The sequence below is a fragment of the Triturus cristatus genome, chromosome 8 (assembly GCF_964204655.1).
Source record: "Triturus cristatus chromosome 8, aTriCri1.1, whole genome shotgun sequence".
Classification (NCBI taxonomy): domain Eukaryota; kingdom Metazoa; phylum Chordata; class Amphibia; order Caudata; family Salamandridae; genus Triturus; species Triturus cristatus.
In genome coordinates, this window is record NC_140591.1 from 15,193,434 (window position 1) to 15,215,223 (window position 21,790).

General features: G+C 51.7%; 1 protein-coding gene across 2 annotated transcripts in view; it reads right to left on the reverse strand.

The window, feature by feature from the left end:
• LOC146799842 (pregnancy-specific beta-1-glycoprotein 7-like) overlaps positions 1 to 15,402 on the reverse strand; it is a 400,772-nt gene extending 385,370 nt beyond the window's left edge. For both annotated transcript variants that reach the window (XM_085620734.1, XM_085620735.1), the window contains exon 1: positions 15,275 to 15,402. In XM_085620734.1, coding sequence (XP_085476860.1) covers positions 15,275 to 15,317 — 43 coding nt within the window. In that variant the 5' untranslated portion in view covers positions 15,318 to 15,402. The remainder of the gene's footprint in view (positions 1 to 15,274) is intronic.
• Positions 15,403 to 21,790: the final 6,388 nt, after the last annotated feature.

Sequence of the window (21,790 nt, forward strand, 5' to 3'; positions counted from 1 at the left end):
ACGTAGGCTTCTCCAGTGCCTACTTCTGCATACACCGCCTGGAACCGGTTCAGGGGCATCCTGTCCCCTGCCTTGGCGGGAAACACACAAAGGGGAGAGGGTGTAGCCACCTTTTCCCGCCTGAACTCTCATTGGTGGGCTCTGATTCAGACACTCCCCTATACCTCTGGATAAAGGTGGGTGCAGGGTCCCCAGAGCCTCAGATTAATCTTAGACTTCACAGACTTGAACCTTCGACTTGCTGCCGCACAGCTGAATGAAGAAATCTCCCTTGGGGTAAAGGAGTTACCCCCCTGCTGGGCAGGCACCTGAAACACTGCAAGTGACCTGGTTGGAACTCCGCTGCTCCTAAGGACAACGAAGACTTCTGCCTACCTTGAGGTGGGTTTCCAAGCATCCTAGAGGCCAGTGAGTGTGCACTGCAAAGCTGAGCACCGTGGACCCCGTGAGTGCCGAGATCCCCAATACCCCAGGACACTGGCCACCTTTTGCACAGCACACGATCCCGACAAGTGGGGAAGTTGTGCTTTGGTCCATTATTGAGCCAACCTCTCAGCATCATCTGTGCCAAAGATCAATGCCCTAGCCTGCTCCGACAAACTGTGGGCGCATCTTTACACACTCCAAATTGCTGCCTCCCGCGGTCCCTTGTCTCTCGACTGCTGGGCCCTGGCGGAGGTCAATCTTCACTTTACAGAGTTCCCCTGGTTGCTCCAGGCCTGCTCTTCAGTCTCCTCACTGTAGACCTCGCTCAGACCTCGTGGGTCTGCACCAGTAGCTGCTTCTTGATTCTTGCGTGGGTTGTGGTTGCCAAGGCTTAGTGGATCCAATCCGGACACTAACACCGCAGCGACCCTCATCCTTTGTGGGACAGTCGCCCTCCAGCAGCTGGCCTTCCTTGATGTCTCCTGGAGCCCGTGGCTGCTGATCCAAGCTACCCATCTTCCACCTGGAAGAACCTGACATTGAAGGGCTCTTTCTCCTGAGCCCCCTGGTCACTGTGCCGTGACCCAGACTCTGTCCCCTCTGCTTTCAGGTCCTTCTCTTCAAGATCTACATCTTCAACCTGCACGACATCGACGACGCTTTTTGCTAGCAGCAGTTCTTCACGTTTTTCCATTGAAAACAAGATCGCGACCCGACACCGAAAACGACCTATGCACCCGGCTTCCCTGGGGCAGGTAACAGTGGTACCTCGGTACTCTCGTGGGTGTGGGCCCTCCAAAAGCTTAACTCTAAACTCCTGAACTTGAACTCCTGCTAGAAGTGTTTAGATTCTTGTAATTTCCAACCGCGACATTCTCTATAGGGTTTAATAGAGATCCCGACAGTAGCTTATACCACTGCACGCGTCTCCCGTGCGTCCCCTTCCTCACTACCTTGGGTGGTCTTGTAAGGCATTGTCTGTAGAATTGTCTTGGTTCTTATACCACTTTTTTAATAGATGGTTTGGGCTCCCCCTGGGGCCCTATGATTCCAGTGCTATTTATTGTAACTATCAATGCTTGTTTGAATTGTATCTTTACCTCCAGCCTCATAAAGAGACTAGTGTGATTGTTCTTAGAATAAATACATATATTTTATATATATACCTGTGTGGACTACTCTTTCATTTGGTCATTCAAGAGGTTATCTATGGTAAAACAATAAGCGTAACACTCCTTCAAGACTTAGCCTGAAGGCTGCTCTCCACAGCTACCACTCGGATAGCTTTCTTTAAAGGTTGTCTTTTAACCTATCACCTTAAGAGTCGAATTGGACTGGTGCAAGGTGGCCACTATAACTAGAGGACAGGATTTGCCAGGCCAACTTCTCACACTCACCTAACACTTGGCATTATCGGCCTAGAACCCAAGTATACTTCACGGGGCTCTGCTCACACCAAGGTGGGCCAAGATCACACAAAGCACAGGGGGAGAGTGCGGTGTCAGCCATATATGGGAATTATGATAAATATGCCAGAGGTAGTGTATATGACATCACAGACTTGATCAGGGATATTATCTTGGGTTATCCTCTGTCCCAATATAGACAAAAGTTACGGACAGGCTCTATTTTGGCAAAGAATAGTTATGTTGTCTCGCATGTGCCTCTCTCGCAGTACAACGAGGTCAATTTCTGTCTCCTACGCGGGGATTGTGCGCCACTATTCAATTTCCAAAGGGCTCCCTCTTTCCGCTGTCGGCACATGGATTACGTGCAGGTGACCTGCCTTGCTGTTGCGGAAGTTGATTAGTGTAATGGTCTCATTTGCGGTTGAGCTCGCTATTCATCGAAGGGAGACATTTAATGAATGTTCAACACGTTAAGGTGACAGTCCCACCAGTTCAGAAGGGAAGCATCCTCAATATGCTACGCAGGGAAGCCAGAAGTTTGGCTTCAGCTATCATACAACTAACAAGCATTGTTAAAGCCAAGGGTACTGGCGTGTAGTAAGGTACTGGGGTTTGTAGTTTACATCCGGAGGCAAGGTCAGAAGCCACAAAATAACAGTCGGCCTTTGCCACCGGTTAACAGCCCAAGGGTGGGAAAGTATAATTTTACACTTACTCAATTAATTTCAACGCAAAGTGAGGCACTGCGAAATACTGGGACTGCATTGTGCATTTGGCTATGAGGGCCTTCATGGGGAACACCTGCGGGCACCATATAGAATCAGGTACCATGTACACTGGGTGGGCGGTCCCCTGCAGCCACGGACTGGTATCAGGTAGCTTCAGTAAGACATATTCACCCGCGCGTCAACCAGGGCTGCAGGCGGGTGGTGGTAGTTGTCAGCTAACGAGTGTGCTGTGGCGCGGAAAAGTTTGGTAAACTCTGCGTATTGCCAATCGGCGACAGGGTATTTTCGACCTTTTGGCATCCCAAAATACAGGAAAGGGCAGGTATTTGCACACAACATTCCCCCCTGGTTCCGCAGACTTGTCTGTCCCCCCCCCCAAGGGTTAGTCTTCTGCGGGCTAGATCCAGACAATAGATGGGGCATCTTTTGGGATTGGGGTCCCTAACTCATTGATAGTTGAGCGCTGGGGTAGAGGTACAATGTAAGGCAGGGTCACCACTGGGGTTGTCCCCAAGTTCTGGGGTTAAAGTGTGTTGGAGCATTAAGTCTTCAGTCCTGGGGTAGCATCCAGCAACCCCTCAATCCAAGTAAAGGCAGTTAGGAGAGATAAGTATCAGCGAGGGGGTAGCATACACTGGCTAGCAGCGCCATTGTGCCTCGGGGGCAGGCACGCTTTACAAATACACAAAGCTGCAACCAGAAGGGTGCCAAGTGGTATAATGAGTAAGATGTTTAAGAGGTGTGTCTCTGGCGTTACAGCTAGGTGGAGCCAGTCCCACTTAGAGGTACGCCCGGGGGGATAATGGTGTGCTCCTTTAGATCCCCATGACCTAGGCGGTGTGTGGCATCTCCCACATCTAAGGATAGGCACTAGATTACAGACAGTGCGCCCTGTATCGAATCAGCAGATTCTCTAAGCAGGTATGCCTAGGGGACTTCCCAGAGGGAGCTGAGTGGTCGAAATTCCTAGATCCCCAAGACCTAGGCGGTGTGTGGCATCTCCCACATCTAAGGTTAGGCACTAGATTACAGACAGTGCGCCCGGTATCGAATCAGCAGATTCTCTAAGCGGGTATGCCTAGGGGACTTCCCAGAGGGAGCTGAGTGGTCGAAATTCCTATAAAGAATAGGGGATGCAAGGCAAGCGCTGGGGTGCAGCTGTGCTCAGTGTTCTTACGCCGTTAGGGACATCCATGTGCACATTGATTTAGCAAGTAAAGGGATGGTGCCTAGGTTAAGTATAATCCTTCACGCCCTATTAGCCTACTTTGCTAGCGGGGGTAGGAACGGCCTCCTAACAAGTGTGTGCTTTCCCAGCGATCGGAGACACATATGTCCAGTGACACACGGTGCCAGAAGGGTGGCATCCAGTGTGATCAGCAAATAGGTGGGGCATCTTGAGCCAGGGTGTCTGAAACTGTCCCGCCCTGTGTGGGACGGGGCTGAGTCATGTTACGCAGTGGAACTTTGCGGCATGAGCTGATTAGTGCTTGGCACAACTTCACAGGCATAAAGGGCGTTTGTTTCATCAGACACTAGCTGATCCAAGCTAACGTCTAGGGCTATTGGGCTATAGATGGGGCATTGATAACCAGTAGGGATGTTCTTTCATCTAGATTTGCAGGAGGCTCTAGACAGTAGATTTAGCTGGTAAGTCTATAGCTATTTTGGTGGGGGGCTCTGGCGGCGACGGTGGCCGCCTCCAGTGCTGTGGCGGAGTTACAGGGCGATCTGGAAGCAAATGGGTACCGAAGGGTACCTCTGCGTGGCACCATAGGGGGTGCCAGAGCCCAGGAGCCTCATGGGAGGTTCCTGGATAACCATGTCGGCGCCCCGTTAGTCCTTCGGGCTGTTGTGGGCCTGAACAACCGGGGGCTTGCCTTGCTACGCTCCGCCCTGAAAGGGGCGTGAGTAATAAGGGACCGTGATCCGGGAAGAGGATCACCGAAGGGGCAGCACAGATGGGGTTCGCCCCAGTGCTGCTTGGCTTATCAGGCGGGCAGGCAGCCCAGTTGGTTGCCTGCCCTTGGATCGCCCGTACGATAACCTACCATATTACATAACGGTGTATGTAATAAACCTGCAGCAGTTTCTTACCCAAACAAAAAATTTGTGTGGTGTGTTTTATTTATGCGTAAGAACATGCATGCTATTGTGGGGGGGTGGGGACTGTTGCCCCCTGCTGGCGCTATGCGGCTGCCCTGGCTCCCGCAGGGTGCCCTAGAAGGGCGGGCCTCTAGTGCCAGCAAGGCACCAGCCCACCCCCTTCTACTAGGGGACCCCTCGGAGAGGAGTCCCCCCTCTCTGCAGCCAGTGGCTGCGGCGTGCAGGGTGCGTCACTTCCGGGGTGCGAGGAACAGGGGGGGGGGGGTATATAGGCCTTCCCCACCCTCTGACCTTCCTCTTTTTGCACCCTGGACACGCCGTCCCCTACCCTACCGCTTACCCGGCGTGGAAGCAGCGGGGGAGGCATAGAATGTTGTAATGTTGTTCTTTTTTCGTTGCAGACGCAGTTACAGGGCGATCTGGAAGCAAATGGGTACTGAAGGGTACCTCTGTGCGGCACCATAGGGGGTGCCAGAGCCCAGGAGCCTTATGGGAGGTTCCTGGAAAACCGTGTCGGTGCCCCGTTAGTCCTTCGGGTGGTTGTGGGCCTGAACAACCGGTGTTTTGCCTTGCTACACTCCGCCCTGAAAGGGGCGTGAGTAATAAGGGACCGTGTTCCGAGAAGAGGATCCCCGAAGGGGCAGCACAGACGGGGTTCGCCCCAGTGCTGCTTGGCTTATCAGGCGGGCAGGCAGCCCAGTTGGTTGCCTGCCCTTGGATCGCCCGTAATATAACCTACCATATTACATAACGGTGTATGTAATAAACCTGCAGCAATTTCTTACCCAAACAAAAAATTTGTGTGGTGTGTTTTATTTATGCGTAAGAACAATCATGCTATTGTGGGGGGGTGGGGACTGTTGGCTCCTGCTGGCGCTATGGGGGAGAGGACAGGAAGAAAACCTGAAGCCGGCCAGGAGAGACCCTACCAGTTAAAGCTAATCTGGGACCCCAGTAACTGCTGTCCCAAGTGAGGATGGAATGATGACTGAGCGTGAATGCACTTAAGATGTCCAGAGTGAGGACTACTGCAGCGTCACTGGAGTCTAGGATCAAGGGCGGCCAGAGCCGGGGCAGGCACCAGTGCCAGCACAGTACCAGCATCAGCATAGACACAGCACCAGCACTGGCACAGCACTGGCACCAGCACCGACACAGTACCAGCACTGACACAACACCAACACTGCACTGGCACCAGCACCGACACAGCACCGACACAGCACCAGCACCAACACAGCACCGACACAGCACCAGCACAGACACAGCACCGACACAGCACCAGTACCAACACAGCACCAGCACCGACACAGCACCGACACTGACACAGCACCAGCACCGACACAGCACCGACACAGCACCGGCACCAACACACTACCAGCACCGACACTGACACAGCACCAGCACCAACATAGAACTAGCACTGACACAGCACCAGCACCGGCACAGCACCAGCATGGACACAGCACCGGCACAGCATCGGCACGGACACAGCACTGGCACTGACACAGCACCGGCAGTGACACAGCACCAGCACCGACACAGCACCAGCACCAACACAGCAAGGGAGGGTGTCTGCGTTGGTGCTACGCAGCACCTTGCGTGCCATAGCAGGGAAAGAGCAGAAAATCGCCTTATCTTTGTGTGTACGCCCTCTCCCTAGCACATAACGTAGCAGAGCAATTTTCCGTGCTGTATTGCATGAACGAGTGGTCAATCTGCCCCTGAGGACTCCCCTCGGTTCCCTTTCTGTGCTTCTCCTCTGAAGATCTTTCCCCTCTCTCTCAGTCTCTTTCGTTCTCTCTGGTGTCTGCATTATGGGCAGGATTGTTTTATTGCAGGAAGGAGTCCCTTCAGTCACAAAAACAATCACCTGAGGAATTACCTCTTTCTAGGTGTCCTGCAGAATACAGCGCACACAGAAAACGGATGCAACAAGGAGATATAAAGATATTTCTCCTCGTTACGCCTCTGTTGGTAGGCGCACCATTTTGGCGCAAACGCAAGTTTAGACATCTTTGTAAGCATGGGTTTGCCTCAAAGTACATGGGTGGATGCAAGTGAATGAATGCCCGCGCTTCATCCGTCTGACACCTGTCCAGCATAAAGTGGCACAAGTCAGCGATATGCGTCGCGTTACTGTACTTGGCACTTAGCAAACCACCAAAATTTGCACACAGTGGCTTTTTGTGGACTAGTAAATCCCAGATAAGGGCTTGTCTTGCCATGAAATGACTCGCGTCAGGGAAGGACTACGCAAGACCTTAGCAAATCCGCCCCTTGATATCAGGAACATAAAATGGGAAGTAAACTTTTCTGGTTCCCTTTTTATGAACTATCCTCTCTTCAGACACAAAAACACAGGTACTGCAGTTGCCTTTAAGAAAGAGTCTCGAAAACCGACATATTGCAAGAGCTCCGCCCTATAAACGCTTTCCGTGGCACATGGCGAGCCGCCTTCTTTTTTGTAGTGTTAGTCAGGTGCTAAGACAACCTCAGAGGTACTAGGCGCTTTATAGAAATAACCTCAAATTGGCCTTAGGGCTGTCCACCACAAGGGTCCTTATTTTATGGTAAGTACCGTTTTTTTGGGGGAGGTGTAAACCTCATGTCTTTCATTGAAGCTGCCCAGAGACATGGACAATTCAACCAAGATGGATACTCACAGCAGCCAAGACTTAGAATTTACTTTACACTTCAGTCGTTGGTGTGAAACACCCCTGATCAAACTTAGAAAACTTTCATAAACATTCTTTTCTCTTACTCATCCATCACAGATTCTGAGTATGACTATCACATCACTCAGCGCCGAGAACCTTACTGCCAGAGCACTTGAAAGGGAATGAAACCGTCTCCCTTTAGAGTTAGTTTCTCCCCATTCGATGCGTTTCAGTACTATTGCCCGCAGTCATCAGCCATAGCAACAGAGGTGGCACCAATGCCCTCAGTAATCAGCCACAGAAACAAGGTGGCACCAATGCCCACAGTTATCAGCCACAGAAACAAGGTGGCACCAATGCCCGCAGCCATCGGTCATAGAAACAGAGGTGGAGCCAATGCCCAAAGCCATCAGCCACAGCAACAGAGGTGGTGCCAAAGTCCGCAGCCATCAGCCACAGAAACAGAGGTGGAACCATTGCCTACAGCCATCAGAAACAGAAACAGAGGTGGCACCAATGCCCACAGCCATCAGTCATAAAAACAGAGGTGGCACCGATGCTCGTAGCCATCAGCTACAGAAACAGAGGTGGCACTAATGCCTGCAGCCATCAGTCATAGAAACAGAGGTGGAGACAATGCCCACAGCGATCAGCCACAGAAACAGAGGTGGTGCAAATGTCCACAGGCATCAGCCACTGAAACAGAGATGGTACCAATGCACACAACCATCAGTCATAGAAACAGAGTTGGCACTGATGCCCCTAGCCATCAGCTACAGAAACAGAGGTGGCACTAATGCCTGCAGCCATCAGTCATAGAAAGAGAGGTGGAGCCAATGCCCACAGCCATCAGCCACAGAAACAGAGGTGGTGCCAATGTCCACAGCCATCAGCCTCAGAAACAGTGATGGCGCCAATGCTCGCAGCCATCAGCCACAGAAACAGAGCTGGTGCCAATGCCCACAGCCATCAGACATTGAAACAGAGATGGTACCAATGCACGCAACCATCAGACATAGAAACAGAGGTGGCACCGATGCCCATAGCCATCAGCTACATAACAGAAGTGGCACCAATGCCCGCAGCCATCAGTCATAGATACAGAGGTGGAGCCAATGCCCACAGCCATCAGCCACAGAAACAGAGCTGGTGCCAATGCCCACAGACATCAGCCACAGAAACAGAGATGGCACCAATGCACACAACCATCAGTCATAGAAACAGAGGTGGCACTGATGCCCCTAGCCATCAGCTTCATAAACAGAGGTGGCACTAATGCCTGCAGCCATCAGTCATAGAAACCGAGATGGAGCCAATGCCCACAGCCATCAGCCACAGAAACAGAGGTGGTGCCAATGTGCACAGCCATCAGCCACAGAAACAGAGATGGTGCCAATGCTCAGAGCCATCAGCCAAAGAAACAGAGCTGGTGCCAATGCCCACAGCGATCAGCCACAGAAACAGAGATGGCACCAATGCACACAACCATCAGACATAGAAACAGAGGTGGCACCGATGCCCATAGCCATCAGCTACAGAACAGAGGTGGCACCAATGCCCACAGCCATCAGTCATAGATACAGAGGTGGAGCCAATGCCCACAGCCATCAGCCACAGAAACAGAGCTGGTGCCAATGCCCACAGACATCAGCCACAGAAACAGAGATGGCACCAATGCACACAACCATCAGTCATAGAAACAGAGGTGGCACTGATGCCCCTAGCCATCAGCTACATAAACAGAGGTGGCACTAATGCCTGCAGCCATCAGTCATAGAAACCCAGATGGAGCCAATGCCCACAGCCATCAGCCACAGAAACAGAGGTGGTGCCAATGTGCACAGCCATCAGCCACAGAAACAGAGATGGCGCCAATGCTCACAGCCATCAGCCAAAGAAACAGAGCTGGTGCCAATGCCCACAGCGATCAGCCACAGAAACAGAGATGGCACCAATGCATCCAACCATCAGACATAGAAACAGAGGTGGCACCGATGCCCATAGCCATCAGCTACAGAACAGAGGTGGCACCAATGCCCACAGCCATCAGTCATAGATACAGAGGTGGAGCCAATGCCCACAGCCATCAGCCACAGAAACAGAGCTGGTGCCAATGCCCACAGACATCAGCCACAGAAACAGAGATGGCACCAATGCACACAACCATCAGTAATAGAAACAGAGGTGGCACTGATGCCCCTAGCCATCAGCTACATAAACAGAGGTGGCACTAATGCCTGCAGCCATCAGTACTAGAAACCCAGATGGAGCCAATGCCCACAGCCATCAGCCACAGAAACAGAGGTGGTGCCAATGTCCACAGCCATCAGCCACAGAAACAGAGATGGCAACAATGCTCACAGCCATCAGCCAAAGAAACAGAGCTGGTGCCAATGCCCACAGCGATCAGCCACAGAAACAGAGATGGCACCAATGCACACAACCATCAGTCAGAGAAACAGAGGTGACACTGATGCCCATAGATTTCATCTACAGAAACAGAGGTGGCACCAATGCCTGCAGCCATCAGTCATAGAAACAGAGGTGGAGCCACTACCCACAGTCATCAGCCACAGATACAGAGCTGGTGCCAATGCCCGCAGTCATCAGCCACAGAAACAGAGATGGCGCCAATGCCCACAGTCATCAGCCACAGAAACAGTGGCGCCACACATGCCCACAGCCATCAGCGACAGCAACAGAGGTGGTGCCAATGCCTGCAGTCATCAACCACAGAAACAGAAGTGGCACCAATGCCCACACCCATCAGCTACAGAAACAAAGACGGTACCAATGCCCACGGCGGTCAGTCATAGAAACGGAGGTGGAGACAGTGCCTGCAGCCATCAGCAACAGAGGTGGCACAAATGCCAATAGCTGTCAGAAACAGAAACAGAAGTGGCACCAATGCCACAGCCATCAGCCATAGAAACAGAGGTGGTGCCAATGCCAATGCCCACAGACATCAGCCACAGAAACATAGGCGGCGCCAATGCCCACAGCCATCAGCCACAGCAACAGAGATGGCACCAATGCCCGCAGTCATCAGTCACAGCAACAGAGGTGACACCAATGCCCGCAGTTATCAGCCACAGGAGCAAGGTGGCACCAATGCCCACAGTCATCAGACACAGAAACAGAAATTACACCAATACCCACAACCATCAGCCAAAGAAACAGAGCTGGCACCAATGTACACAGCCATCAGTCATAGAAACTGAGGTTACACCAATGGCTACAGCCAACAGACAAAGAAACAGAGGTGGCGCTAATGCCCACAGCCATCAAGAAACAGAAACAGAAGTGGAACAAATGCCACAGCCATCAGCCACAGAAACAGAGCTGGTGCCTAGACCCACAGCCATCAGCTACAGAAACAGAGGTGGCGCCAGTGCCCAAAACCATAAGTCATGTAAACAGAGGTGGCGCCAATGACCAAAGCCATTAACCACAGAAACCGAGGTGGCACTAAGGCCGATAGCCATCAGTCATAGAACCAAAGGTGGCACCAACGCCCACAGTCATCAGCCACAAAAACAGAGGTGGCAACAATGCCCTCAGCCATTAAACACAGAAAGAGAGGTGGTACCAAGGCCCATAGCAACCAGCCACAGAAACAGGCAGCAAAAATGCCCACAGCAATTAGTCACAGACACAGAGGTGGCACCAGTGCCCGCTGCCATCAGCCACAGAAATAGGTGGCAACACTGCCCACAGCCATTATACACAGAAACAGAGGTGGCGCCAATGCCCACAGCTATCAGGTATAGAAACAGAGGTGGCGCCAATGCCCACAGCCATCACCCACAGAAACAGAGGCGGCACCAATGTCCATAGCCATTATCCACAGAAACAGAGCTGGCACCGATGCCCACAGCTATCAGGTATAGAAACAGAGGTGGCACCAATGCCCACAGCCATCAGCCACAGAAACAGAGGTGGCGCCAATATTCACAGCCATCAGCCACAGAAACAGAGGTGGCACCAAGGCCCACAGCCATCAGCCACAGAAAGAGAGGTGGCGCCAATGTCCACAGCCATCAGCCACAGACACAAATTGGCGCCAATGCCTGCAGCCGTCAGCTACAGAACCAGAGGGGGCTCCAATGCCAACAGCCATTAGCCATAGAAAAAGAGGTGACAACAATGCCCACAGCCATCAGCCATAGAATCGAAGCTGGTGCTAATGCCCACAGCCATCAGTTATAGAAACAGAGGTGGTGCCAATGCCTACAGCTATCAGCTATTGAAACAGAGCTGGCCCCAATGCCCACAGCTATCAGCCACAGAAACAGAGGTGGCGCCAATGTACGCTGCCAGCAGCCACAGAAACAGAGGTGGCGCCAATGTCCATAGCCATCAGCCACAGAAACAGAGGTGGCACTAGTGCCCACAACCATGATCCACAGAAACAGAGCAGGCGCCAATGCCTGCAGCCATCAGCTATTGAAACAGAGGTTGTGCCAGTGGCCACAGCCATCAGCCACAGAAACAGAGGTGGCACCAATGTCCACAGCCATCAGACTCAGAAATAGAGGTGGAGCCAATGCCCGCAGTCGTCAGCCACTGAAACAGGGGTGGCACCACAGCCATCAGCCAGCGAAACAGAGATGGAGCCAAAGTCCACATCCATGAGCCACAGAAAGAGAGGTGGCGCCAATGCCTGTAGCCATCATCCACAGAAACAGAATAGGCTCCAATGCCTGCAGCCATCAGCCACAGAAAAAGAGGTGTCGCCAATGCACACAGCCATCAGTCATAGAAACGGAGGTGGCGCCAGTGCTCACAACCATGAGTCATGGAAACAGAGGTGGCACCAATGCCCTCAGTCATTAACCACAAAAACAGAGGTGAAGCCAATGCCCACAGCCATTAATCACAGAAACAGAGGTGGTACCAAGGCCCATAGCCTTCAGCCACAGAAACAGGTGGCAACAATGCCCACAGCCATTAGTCACAGAAACAGAGATGGCACCAGTGCCCACGGCCATCAGCCACAGAAACAGGTGGCGACAATGCCCACAGCCATTATCCACAGAAACAGAGGTGGCGCCAAGGCCTGCAGCCATCAGCCACAGAACCAGAGGGGGCTCCAATGCCTACAGCCATCAGCCATGGAAACAGAGGTGAAAACAATGCCCACAGCCATTATCCACAGAAACAGAGGTGGAGTTAGTGCCCACAGCCATCAGGTATATAAACAGAGGTGGCGCTAATTCCACACCCATCAGCCACAGAAACAGAGGTGGCGCCAAAGCTCGTAGCCATCAGCTTTAGAAACAGAGGTGGCACCAATGCCTACAGCCAGAGAAACAGAGATGGAGCCAAAGTCAAAAGCCATGAGCCACAGAAACAGATGTGGTGTCAAGGCCTGCAGCCATCACCCACAGAAATAGAGGTGGCACCAATTCCCACAGCCATGAGTCATAGAAAAAGAGGTGGAGACAGGGCCTGCAGCCATTATCTACAGAAATAGATGTAGCGCCAATGCCTGCAGCCATCAGCCACAGAAACAGAGGTGGCACCAATGCACACAGCCATCAGCCACAGAAACAGAGCTGGTGCCAATGCCCACAGACATCAGCCACAGAAACAGAGATGGCACCAATGCACACAACCATCAGTCATAGAAACAGAGGTGGCACTGATGCCTGCAGCCATCAGTCATAGAAACAGAGGTGGAGCCAATGCCCACAGCCATCAGCCACAGAAACAGAGGTGGTGCCAACGTCCCCAGCCATCAGCCACAGAAACAGAGATGGCGCCAATGCTCACAGACATCAGCCACAGAAACAGTGCCGGTACCAATGCCCACAGACATCAGCCACAGAAACAGAGATGGCACCAATGCACACAACCATCAGTCATAGAAACAGAGGTGGCACTGATGACCATAGCCATCAGCCACATAAACAGAGGTGGCACCAATACCCGCAGCCATCAGTCATAGATACAGAGGTGGCACCAATGTCGACACCCATCAGTTACAGATACAAAGACAGTACCAATGCCCACGGCCGTCAGTCATAGGAACGGAGGTGGAGACAGTGCCTCCAGCCATCAGCAACAGAAACAGAGGTGGCACAAATGCCAATAGCTGTCAGAAATAGAAGTGGCACCAATGCCACAGTCTTAAGCCACAGAAATAGAGGTGGCGCCAATGCCCACAGCCATCAGCCAGAGAAACGTAGATGGAGCCAAAGTCCACAGCCATGAGCCTCAGAGAGAGAGGTGGCGTCAATGCCTGCAGCCATCAACTACAGAAACAGAGTGGGCTCAAATGCCTGTAGCCATCAGCCACAGAAAAAGATGTGTCGTCAATACACACAGCCATCAGACATTGGAAGCAGAGATGGCGCCATGGCCCACAACTATAAGTCATGGAAACAGAGGTGGCACCAATGCCCACAGTCAACAACCACAGAAACGGAGGTGGAGCCAATGCCCACAGACATTAACCACAGAAACAGAGGTGGAGCCAAGGCCTGCAGCCATCAGCCACAGAACCAGAGGGGCTCCAATTCCCACAGCCATCAGCCACAGAAACAGAGGTGGAGGCAATGCCCACAGCCATCAGCCACAGAAACAGAGGTAGCACCAATGCCCACAGCCATCAGCCACAGAAACAGAGATAGCACTAATGGCCACAGCCATAAGCCACCGAAACAGTGGTGGTGCCAATGCCCACAGTCATGAGTCATAGAAACAGAGGTGGTGCCAATGCTCACAGCCACCAGTCATAGAAACAGAGGTGGAGCCAATGCCCACTGCCATCAGAAACAGAGGTGGCGCCAATACCTGCAGCCATCAGCCACAGAAATAGAGGTGGCACCAATTCCCACAGCCATGAGTCATAGAAAAAGAGGTGGAGACAGGGCCTGCAGCCATTATCTACAGAAATAGATGTGGCGCCAATGCCTGCAGCCATCAGCCACAGAAACAGAGGTGGCACCAATGCACACAGCCAGAGAAACAGAGCTGGAGCCAAAGTCCACAGCCATGAGCCACAGAAAAAAGGTGGCGCCAAGGCCCACAGCCATCAGCAACAGAAAGAGAGGTGGCGCCAATGCCCATAGCCATGAGCCATAGAAAAAGAGTTGGCACGAATGCCCGCAGCCATCAGTCATGGAAACAGAGTTGGAGCCAGAGCCTGCAGCCATTATCTACAGAAAGAGAGGTGGAGCCAATGCCCGCAGACATCAGCCACATTTAGAGAGCAGGAACCAAAGTCCACAGCCATCAGCCACGAAACAGTGGTGGCGCCAAGGCCCAGAGCCATTAGCCACAGAACCAGAGGGGCTCCAATTCCCACAGCCATGAGCCATGGAAACAGAGGTGGCGCCAAGGCCCACAGCCATTAGCCACATGAGCAGAGGTCACGCTAATGCACACAGTCATCAGGAACAGAGGTCGTGCCACGGCCCACAGTCATCAGCCACAGAAACAGAGGTGACAACACTGCTCACAGCCATCAGCCACATGAGCAGAGGTCGCTCCAAGGCCACCAGCAGTCATAGTCATCAGCCACTCAAACAGAAGAACTACCTTCGGTGCCCAACAGGAAACAGATCTCATAGTATTCACAGCTACCAGCCCCAGAAACAGACCTTACACCAGCACCCACAGCAACTGCCCCAGAAACAAAAGAACTATCCACAACCATCAACCACAGAAACAGATGCATCACCAGCACACACAGACCTCAGCATAGAAACAGAACGTGTACCTACGCCCACAAGCAGCAGCCATAGAAACTACTAGCAGCACCCAGAGCCCTAGAAAGTGAGGCACCAACACCAACACCCACACACCTACCTGTAGTGCAGGACTAGTAAACCCATCGACCACAGAAACAGAACAGAAGAACTGCCGCCAGTACCCTGAGACACCACCAGAAACAGACAAGCATATTACATAGAGTGTCTCAAAGAAGCTGAAATCACCTTACCAAAGTCTGCGAGGAGGAGCAGGAAGAGACAGAGCACCGCCATTGAAGCTTCTGGGGCGAGGCAGCAGCTGAGCTGTCTGGGAGGGGATGTTAAAATACATCAGAAATAAAGAGGAAATACAACTCAAGCAGGAAACACTAGAATGCTGCACACATGAAATGGGAAGTGAAAAACACCACAGAGGGGCTTCACATCACACCACTGCACAAGCAGACACGAGTCTCAGCAGTCTGTGCACACAAGCACATCACATCACACCACTGCACAAGCAGACACGAGTCTCAGCAGTCTGTGCACACAAGCACATCACATCACACCACTGCACAAGCAGACACGAGTCTCAGCAGTCTGTGCACACAAGCACATCACATCACACCACTGCACATGCAGGCAGGACTCAGCGGTCTGTGCATACAAGCACATCACATCACACCACTGCACATACAGGCAGGACTCAGCAGTTTGTGCATACAAGCATATCACATCACACCACTGCACAAGCAGACAAGAGTCTCAAAAGTCTGTGTACAGAGGCAGATCACATCACACCACTGCACATGCTGGCACGAGTCTCAGCAGTCTGTGCACACAAGCACATCACATCACACCACTGCACAAGCAGACACGAGTCTCAGCAGTCTGTGCACACAAGCACATCACATCACACCACTGCACAAGCAGACACGACTCTCAGCAGTCTGTGCACACAAGCACATCACATCACACCACTGCACATGCAGGCAGGACTCAGCAGTCTCTGCACACAAACACGTCACATCACACCACTGCACAAGCAGACACGAGTCTCAGCAGTCTGTGCACACAAGCACATCACATCACACCACTGCACAAGCAGACACGAGTCTCAACAGTATGTGCATACAGAGGCAGATCACATCATACCATGGCACAAGTGGACACAAGTCTCAGCAGTCTGTGCACACAACCACATCACATCACACCACTGCACAAGCAGACACGAGTCTCAGCAGTATGTGCATACAGAGGCAGATCACATCATACCATGGCACAATTGGACACAAGTCTCAGCAGTCTGTGCACACAAGCACATCACATCACACCACTGCACAAGCAGACACGAGTCTCAGCAGTTTGTGTGTGCATGAACATCACACCACTGCACAAGCAGACACGAGTCTCAGCAGTCTGTGCACACAGGCACATCACATCACACCACTGCACAAGCAGACACGAGTCTCAGCAGTCTGTGCTCACAAGCACATCACATCACACCACTGCACAAGCAAACAAGGGTCTCAGCAGTCTGTGCACACAGGCACATCACATCACACCACTGCACAAGCAGACACGAGTCTCAGCAGTTTGTGTGTGCATGAACATCACACCACTGCACAAGCAGACACGAGTCTCAGCAGTCTGTGCACACAGGCACATCACATCACACCACTGCACAAGCAGACACGAGTCTCAGCAGTCTGTGCTCACAAGCACATCACATCACACCACTGCACAAGCAGACACGAGTCTCAGCAGTTTGTGTGTCCATGAACATCACACCCTGCACAAGCAGACACGAGTCTCAGCAGTCTGTGCACACAGGCACATCACATCAAACCACTGCACAATCAAACATGAGTCGAAGCAGTCTGTGCACACAGGCACATCACATCACACCACTGCACAAGCAGACACGAGTCTCAGCAGTCTGTGCTCACAAGCACATCACATCACACCACTGCACAAGCAGACACGAGTCTCAGCAGTTTGTGTGTCCATGAACATCACACCACTGCACAAACAGACACGAGTCTCAGCAGTCTGTGCACACAGGCACATCACATCACACCACTGCACAATCAAACATGAGTCGAAGCAGTCTGTGTACACAGGCACGTCACATCAGACCACTGCACAAGCAGACAGGAGTCCGAGCAGTCAGCGCATGCACACACATCACATCACACAACAGCAAAAGCAGCCACCAGTCTCAGCAGTCTGTGCTTGCACGCACATCACATCACACCACTGCACAAGCAGGCACGAGTTTCAGCAGTCTGTGCACACAGACAAATCACATCACACCACTGCACAAGCTGACACGAGTCTCAGCAGTATGTGCACACAAGCACATCACACCACTGCACAAGCAGACACGAGTCTCAGCAGTATGTGCACACAAGCACATCACATCACACCACTGCACAAGCAGACACGAGCCTCAGCAGTATGTGCATATAGAGGCAGATCACATCATACCATGGCACAAGTGGACACAAGTCTCAGCAGTCTGTGCACAGAGGCACGTCACATCACACCACTGCACAAGCAGACACGAGTCTCAGCAGTCTGTGCGTGCATGAACTTCACTCCACTGCACATGCAGGCAGGACTCAGCAGTCTGTACACACAAACACGTCACATCACACCACTGCACAAGCAAACACGAGTCTCAGCAGTCTGTGCACACAGGCACATCACATCACAGCACACAACGGCACAAGTTGACACAAGTCTCAGCAGTCTGTGCACACAGACCCAGATCACACCACTGCACAAGTAGACACGAGTATCAGCAGTCTGTGCATACAGACACCAGATCACACCACTGCACATGCAGACACGAGTCTCAGCAGTCTGTGCAAACAAGCACATCATATCACACCACTGCACAAGCAGACACGAGTCTCAGCAGTATGTGCATACAGAGGCAGATCACATCACACCATGGCACAAGTGGACACAAGTCTCAGCAGTCTGTGCACACAGGTACGTCACATCACACCACTGCACAAGCAGACAAGAGTCTCAGAAGTCTGTGCACAGAGGCAGATCACATCACACCACTGCACAAGCAGACACGAGTCTCAGCAGTATGTGCATACAGAGGCAGATCACATCATACCATAGCACAAGTGGACACAAGTCTCAGCAGTCTGTGCACACAGGCACGTCACATCACACCACTGCACAAGCAGACAAGAGTCTCAGAAGTCTGTGCACACATCACATCACACCACTGCACAAGCAGACACGAGTCTCAGCAGTCTGTGCACACAAACACGTCACATCACACCACTGCACAAGCATTCACGAGTCTCAGCTGTCTGTGCACACAAGCACATCACATCACACCACTGCACATGCAGGCAGGACTCAGCAGTCTGTGCACACAAACACGTCACATCACACCACTGCACAAGCAGACACGAGTCTCAGCAGTCTGTGCACAAAAGCACATCACACCACTGCACATGCAGGCAGGACTCAGTAGTCTGTGAACACAAACACGTCACATCACACCACTGCACAAGCAGACACGAGTCTCAGCAGTCTGTGCACATAAGCACATCACATCACACCACTGCACAAGCAGACACGAGTCTCAGCAGTCTGTGCACACAAGCACATCACATCACACCACTGCACATGCAGGCAGGACTCAGCAGTCTGTGCACACAAACACGTCACATCACACCACTGCACATGCAGGCAGGACTCAGCAGTCTGTGAACACAAACACATCACATCACACCACTGCACAAGCAGACACGAGTCTCAGCAGTCTGTGCGCATAAGCACATCACATCACACCAGTCTCAGCAGTATGTGCATACAGAGGCAGATCACATCATACCATGGCACAAGTGGACACAAGTCTCCGCAGTCTGTGCACACAGGCACGTCACGTCACACCACTGCACAAGCAGACACGAGTCTCAGCAGTCTGTGCGTGCCTGAACATCACACCACTGCACATGCAGGTAGGACTCAGCAGTCTGTACACACAAACAGGTCACATCACACCACTGTACAAGCAAACACGAGTCTCAGCAGACTGTGCACACAGGCACATCACATCACAGCACACCACGGCACAAGTTGACACAAGTCTCAGCAGTCTGTGCATACAGACTCAGATCACACCACTACACAAGAAGACACGAGTATCAGCAGTCTGTGCATACAGACACCCGATCACACCACTGCACAAGTAGGCACAAGTCTCAGCAGTCTGTTCACATAGGCATATCACATCACACCACTGAAGAAGCAGGCACGAGTCTCAGCAGTCTGTGCACACAGACACATCACATCACACCACTGCACAAGCTAAGACATAGTCTCAGCAGTCTGTGCACATAGGCGCGTCACATCACACCATTGCACAAGCAGACACAAGTCTCAGCAGTATATGCACACAGGCAAATCACATCACACCATGGCACAAGCAGTAACGAGTTTCCTTAGTCTGTGCATACAGACACCCGATCATAACAGTCTGTGAGTCGTGTGAGTATGTGCATACAGGCACATCATATAATATGACTGCACAAGCAGACACGAGTCTCAGCAATCTGTGCATACAGGCACATCATATCACATCACTGCACAAGCAGACACAAGTCTGAGCAGTCTGTACACACAGGCACATCACATCAAAGCACACCACTGCACAAACAGACACACATCTCAGCAGTTTGAGCATACAGACACCCAACCATAGCAGTCTGTGAATCGTGTGAGTCCGTGCATACAGGCACATCATATCATATCACTGCACAAGCAGACGTGAGTCTCAGCAGTCTGTGCACAAAGGCACATCAGGTCACACCACTGCACAAGCAGACACGAGTCTGAGCAGTCTGCACACAGGCACATCACACCACTGCACAACCAAACACGAGTCGCAGCAGTCTGTGCAACAGGTACATCACATTACACCACTGCACAGGTAGACACGAGTTTCAGTAGTCTGTGCACACAGGCATACTACATCACACCACTGCACAAGCAGACACTATCCTCAGCAGTCTGTGCACGCAATCACATCAGCTCACATCACTGCAGAAGCAGACACACGTCTTATCAGTCTGTGAATACAGGCTCAAGATCACATCAGTCTACGAGTTGTGTGAGTCTGTGCCCACAGGCATGTCAATCTAACCCTACACAAATACAGAGTGACAGTTCCCTGTGCATACAGACACCCGATCATAGCAGTCTGTGAGTTGTGTGAGTCTGTGCATACAGGCACATTATATCATATCACTGCACAAGCAGACATGAGTCTCAGTAGTCTGTGCGCACAGGTACATCACATCATAACACTGCACAAGCAAACACAAGTCTCAGCAGTCTGTGCACACAGGCACATCACATCACACCACTGCACAAGCAAACACAGGTCTCAGCAGTCTGTGCACACAGGCACATCACATCTTAACACTGCACAAGCAAACACAAGTCTCAGTAGTCTGTGCACACAGGCACATCACATCTTAACACTGCACAAGCAAACACAAGTCTCAGCAGTCTGTGCACATAGGCACATCACATCACACCACTGCACAAGCAAACACAGGTCTCAGCAGTCTGTGCACACAGGCACATCACATCACACCACTGCACAAGCGGTTATGTCTTATTTGGGTGCTGGGAGCCACCGATTAGCGCTTTTCACTCTAAAGCCACCTATTACAGGGGGTGGATTAGTCCTTCTGGGCTTAGAATGCCATTGTTTAGCTGCACAGCTCGGATGGGTGTTTCTTTGCCTGTCTGGCCGCCCCCTGTATAAGATGGGGTTGACCCGTAAAGACTTTGAGGGGGGCTGGCTGCAGTTCTCATTGCTTCCTACTGCCCATTCTACTCACCGCCACCCAGGGTTATTCCACCTGGCTTTCTGCTACCCTACTAGAACCTGCAAACGAACTAACACAAATAAACTCTACTCTCCTGCAATACCTTTGCTGGGCCTCCCCACACGCACAGGATAGCTTTGCTCAAGGAAAGTCCATCAGGGGCATGTTGAAGGCATCTCAAAATTGGGATATTTGTCTGTTGACAGCGAGCTACTAGACTTTCAAACCCTTACGGCAGACTTGAGACTTCACCATGGCCAATTCCTTTGTCATGAGCACCTTCAACAATCATTTAATGCCCTATTTCATTTGCACCACCTGGCACCCCACATGAAGTGTACCCGATGCTCTACACCATAACACTGGTGGCGAACTGATAAGATGGGTGCACAGAGCTTTCCTGCAACATGGGGTCCCCTCTAGGGCGTCTCTCCGTACTAACTGCGAGACGGACATGGCCAAATGTCTGCACGATTCAGACTGGGCTACAATATTGAGCTGTCCCCACAAAGTATAAGCGTATTCAATGTAATATTCAATGTAATATTCAATGTAATATTCAATTTAAAATTCAATTTAATATTCAATTTAATATTCAATTTGATATTCTGAACTCAGCCTACCTTACACCGGCCCAGTCTATCAAAATACACCTGGGAGCCGCAGCTGCCTGTCCTCTCTGTGCGCAATTAGATGGCGACCTGTTTCATATGTGTTGGTCTCGCCCCACACACCTTTCATACTGGCAAAGAGTTCTCAAGGTGCTGTCAACCGCAATGGGTCGTTCCCTAGAAGTGGTCCTATTGGGCATATCCCCCGCCCTAAGTGCGAGAAACCCTCCACCAAGGTCCTCAACCTGCCTCTTCTTCTAGCAAAACCCAATATTTCACTGTT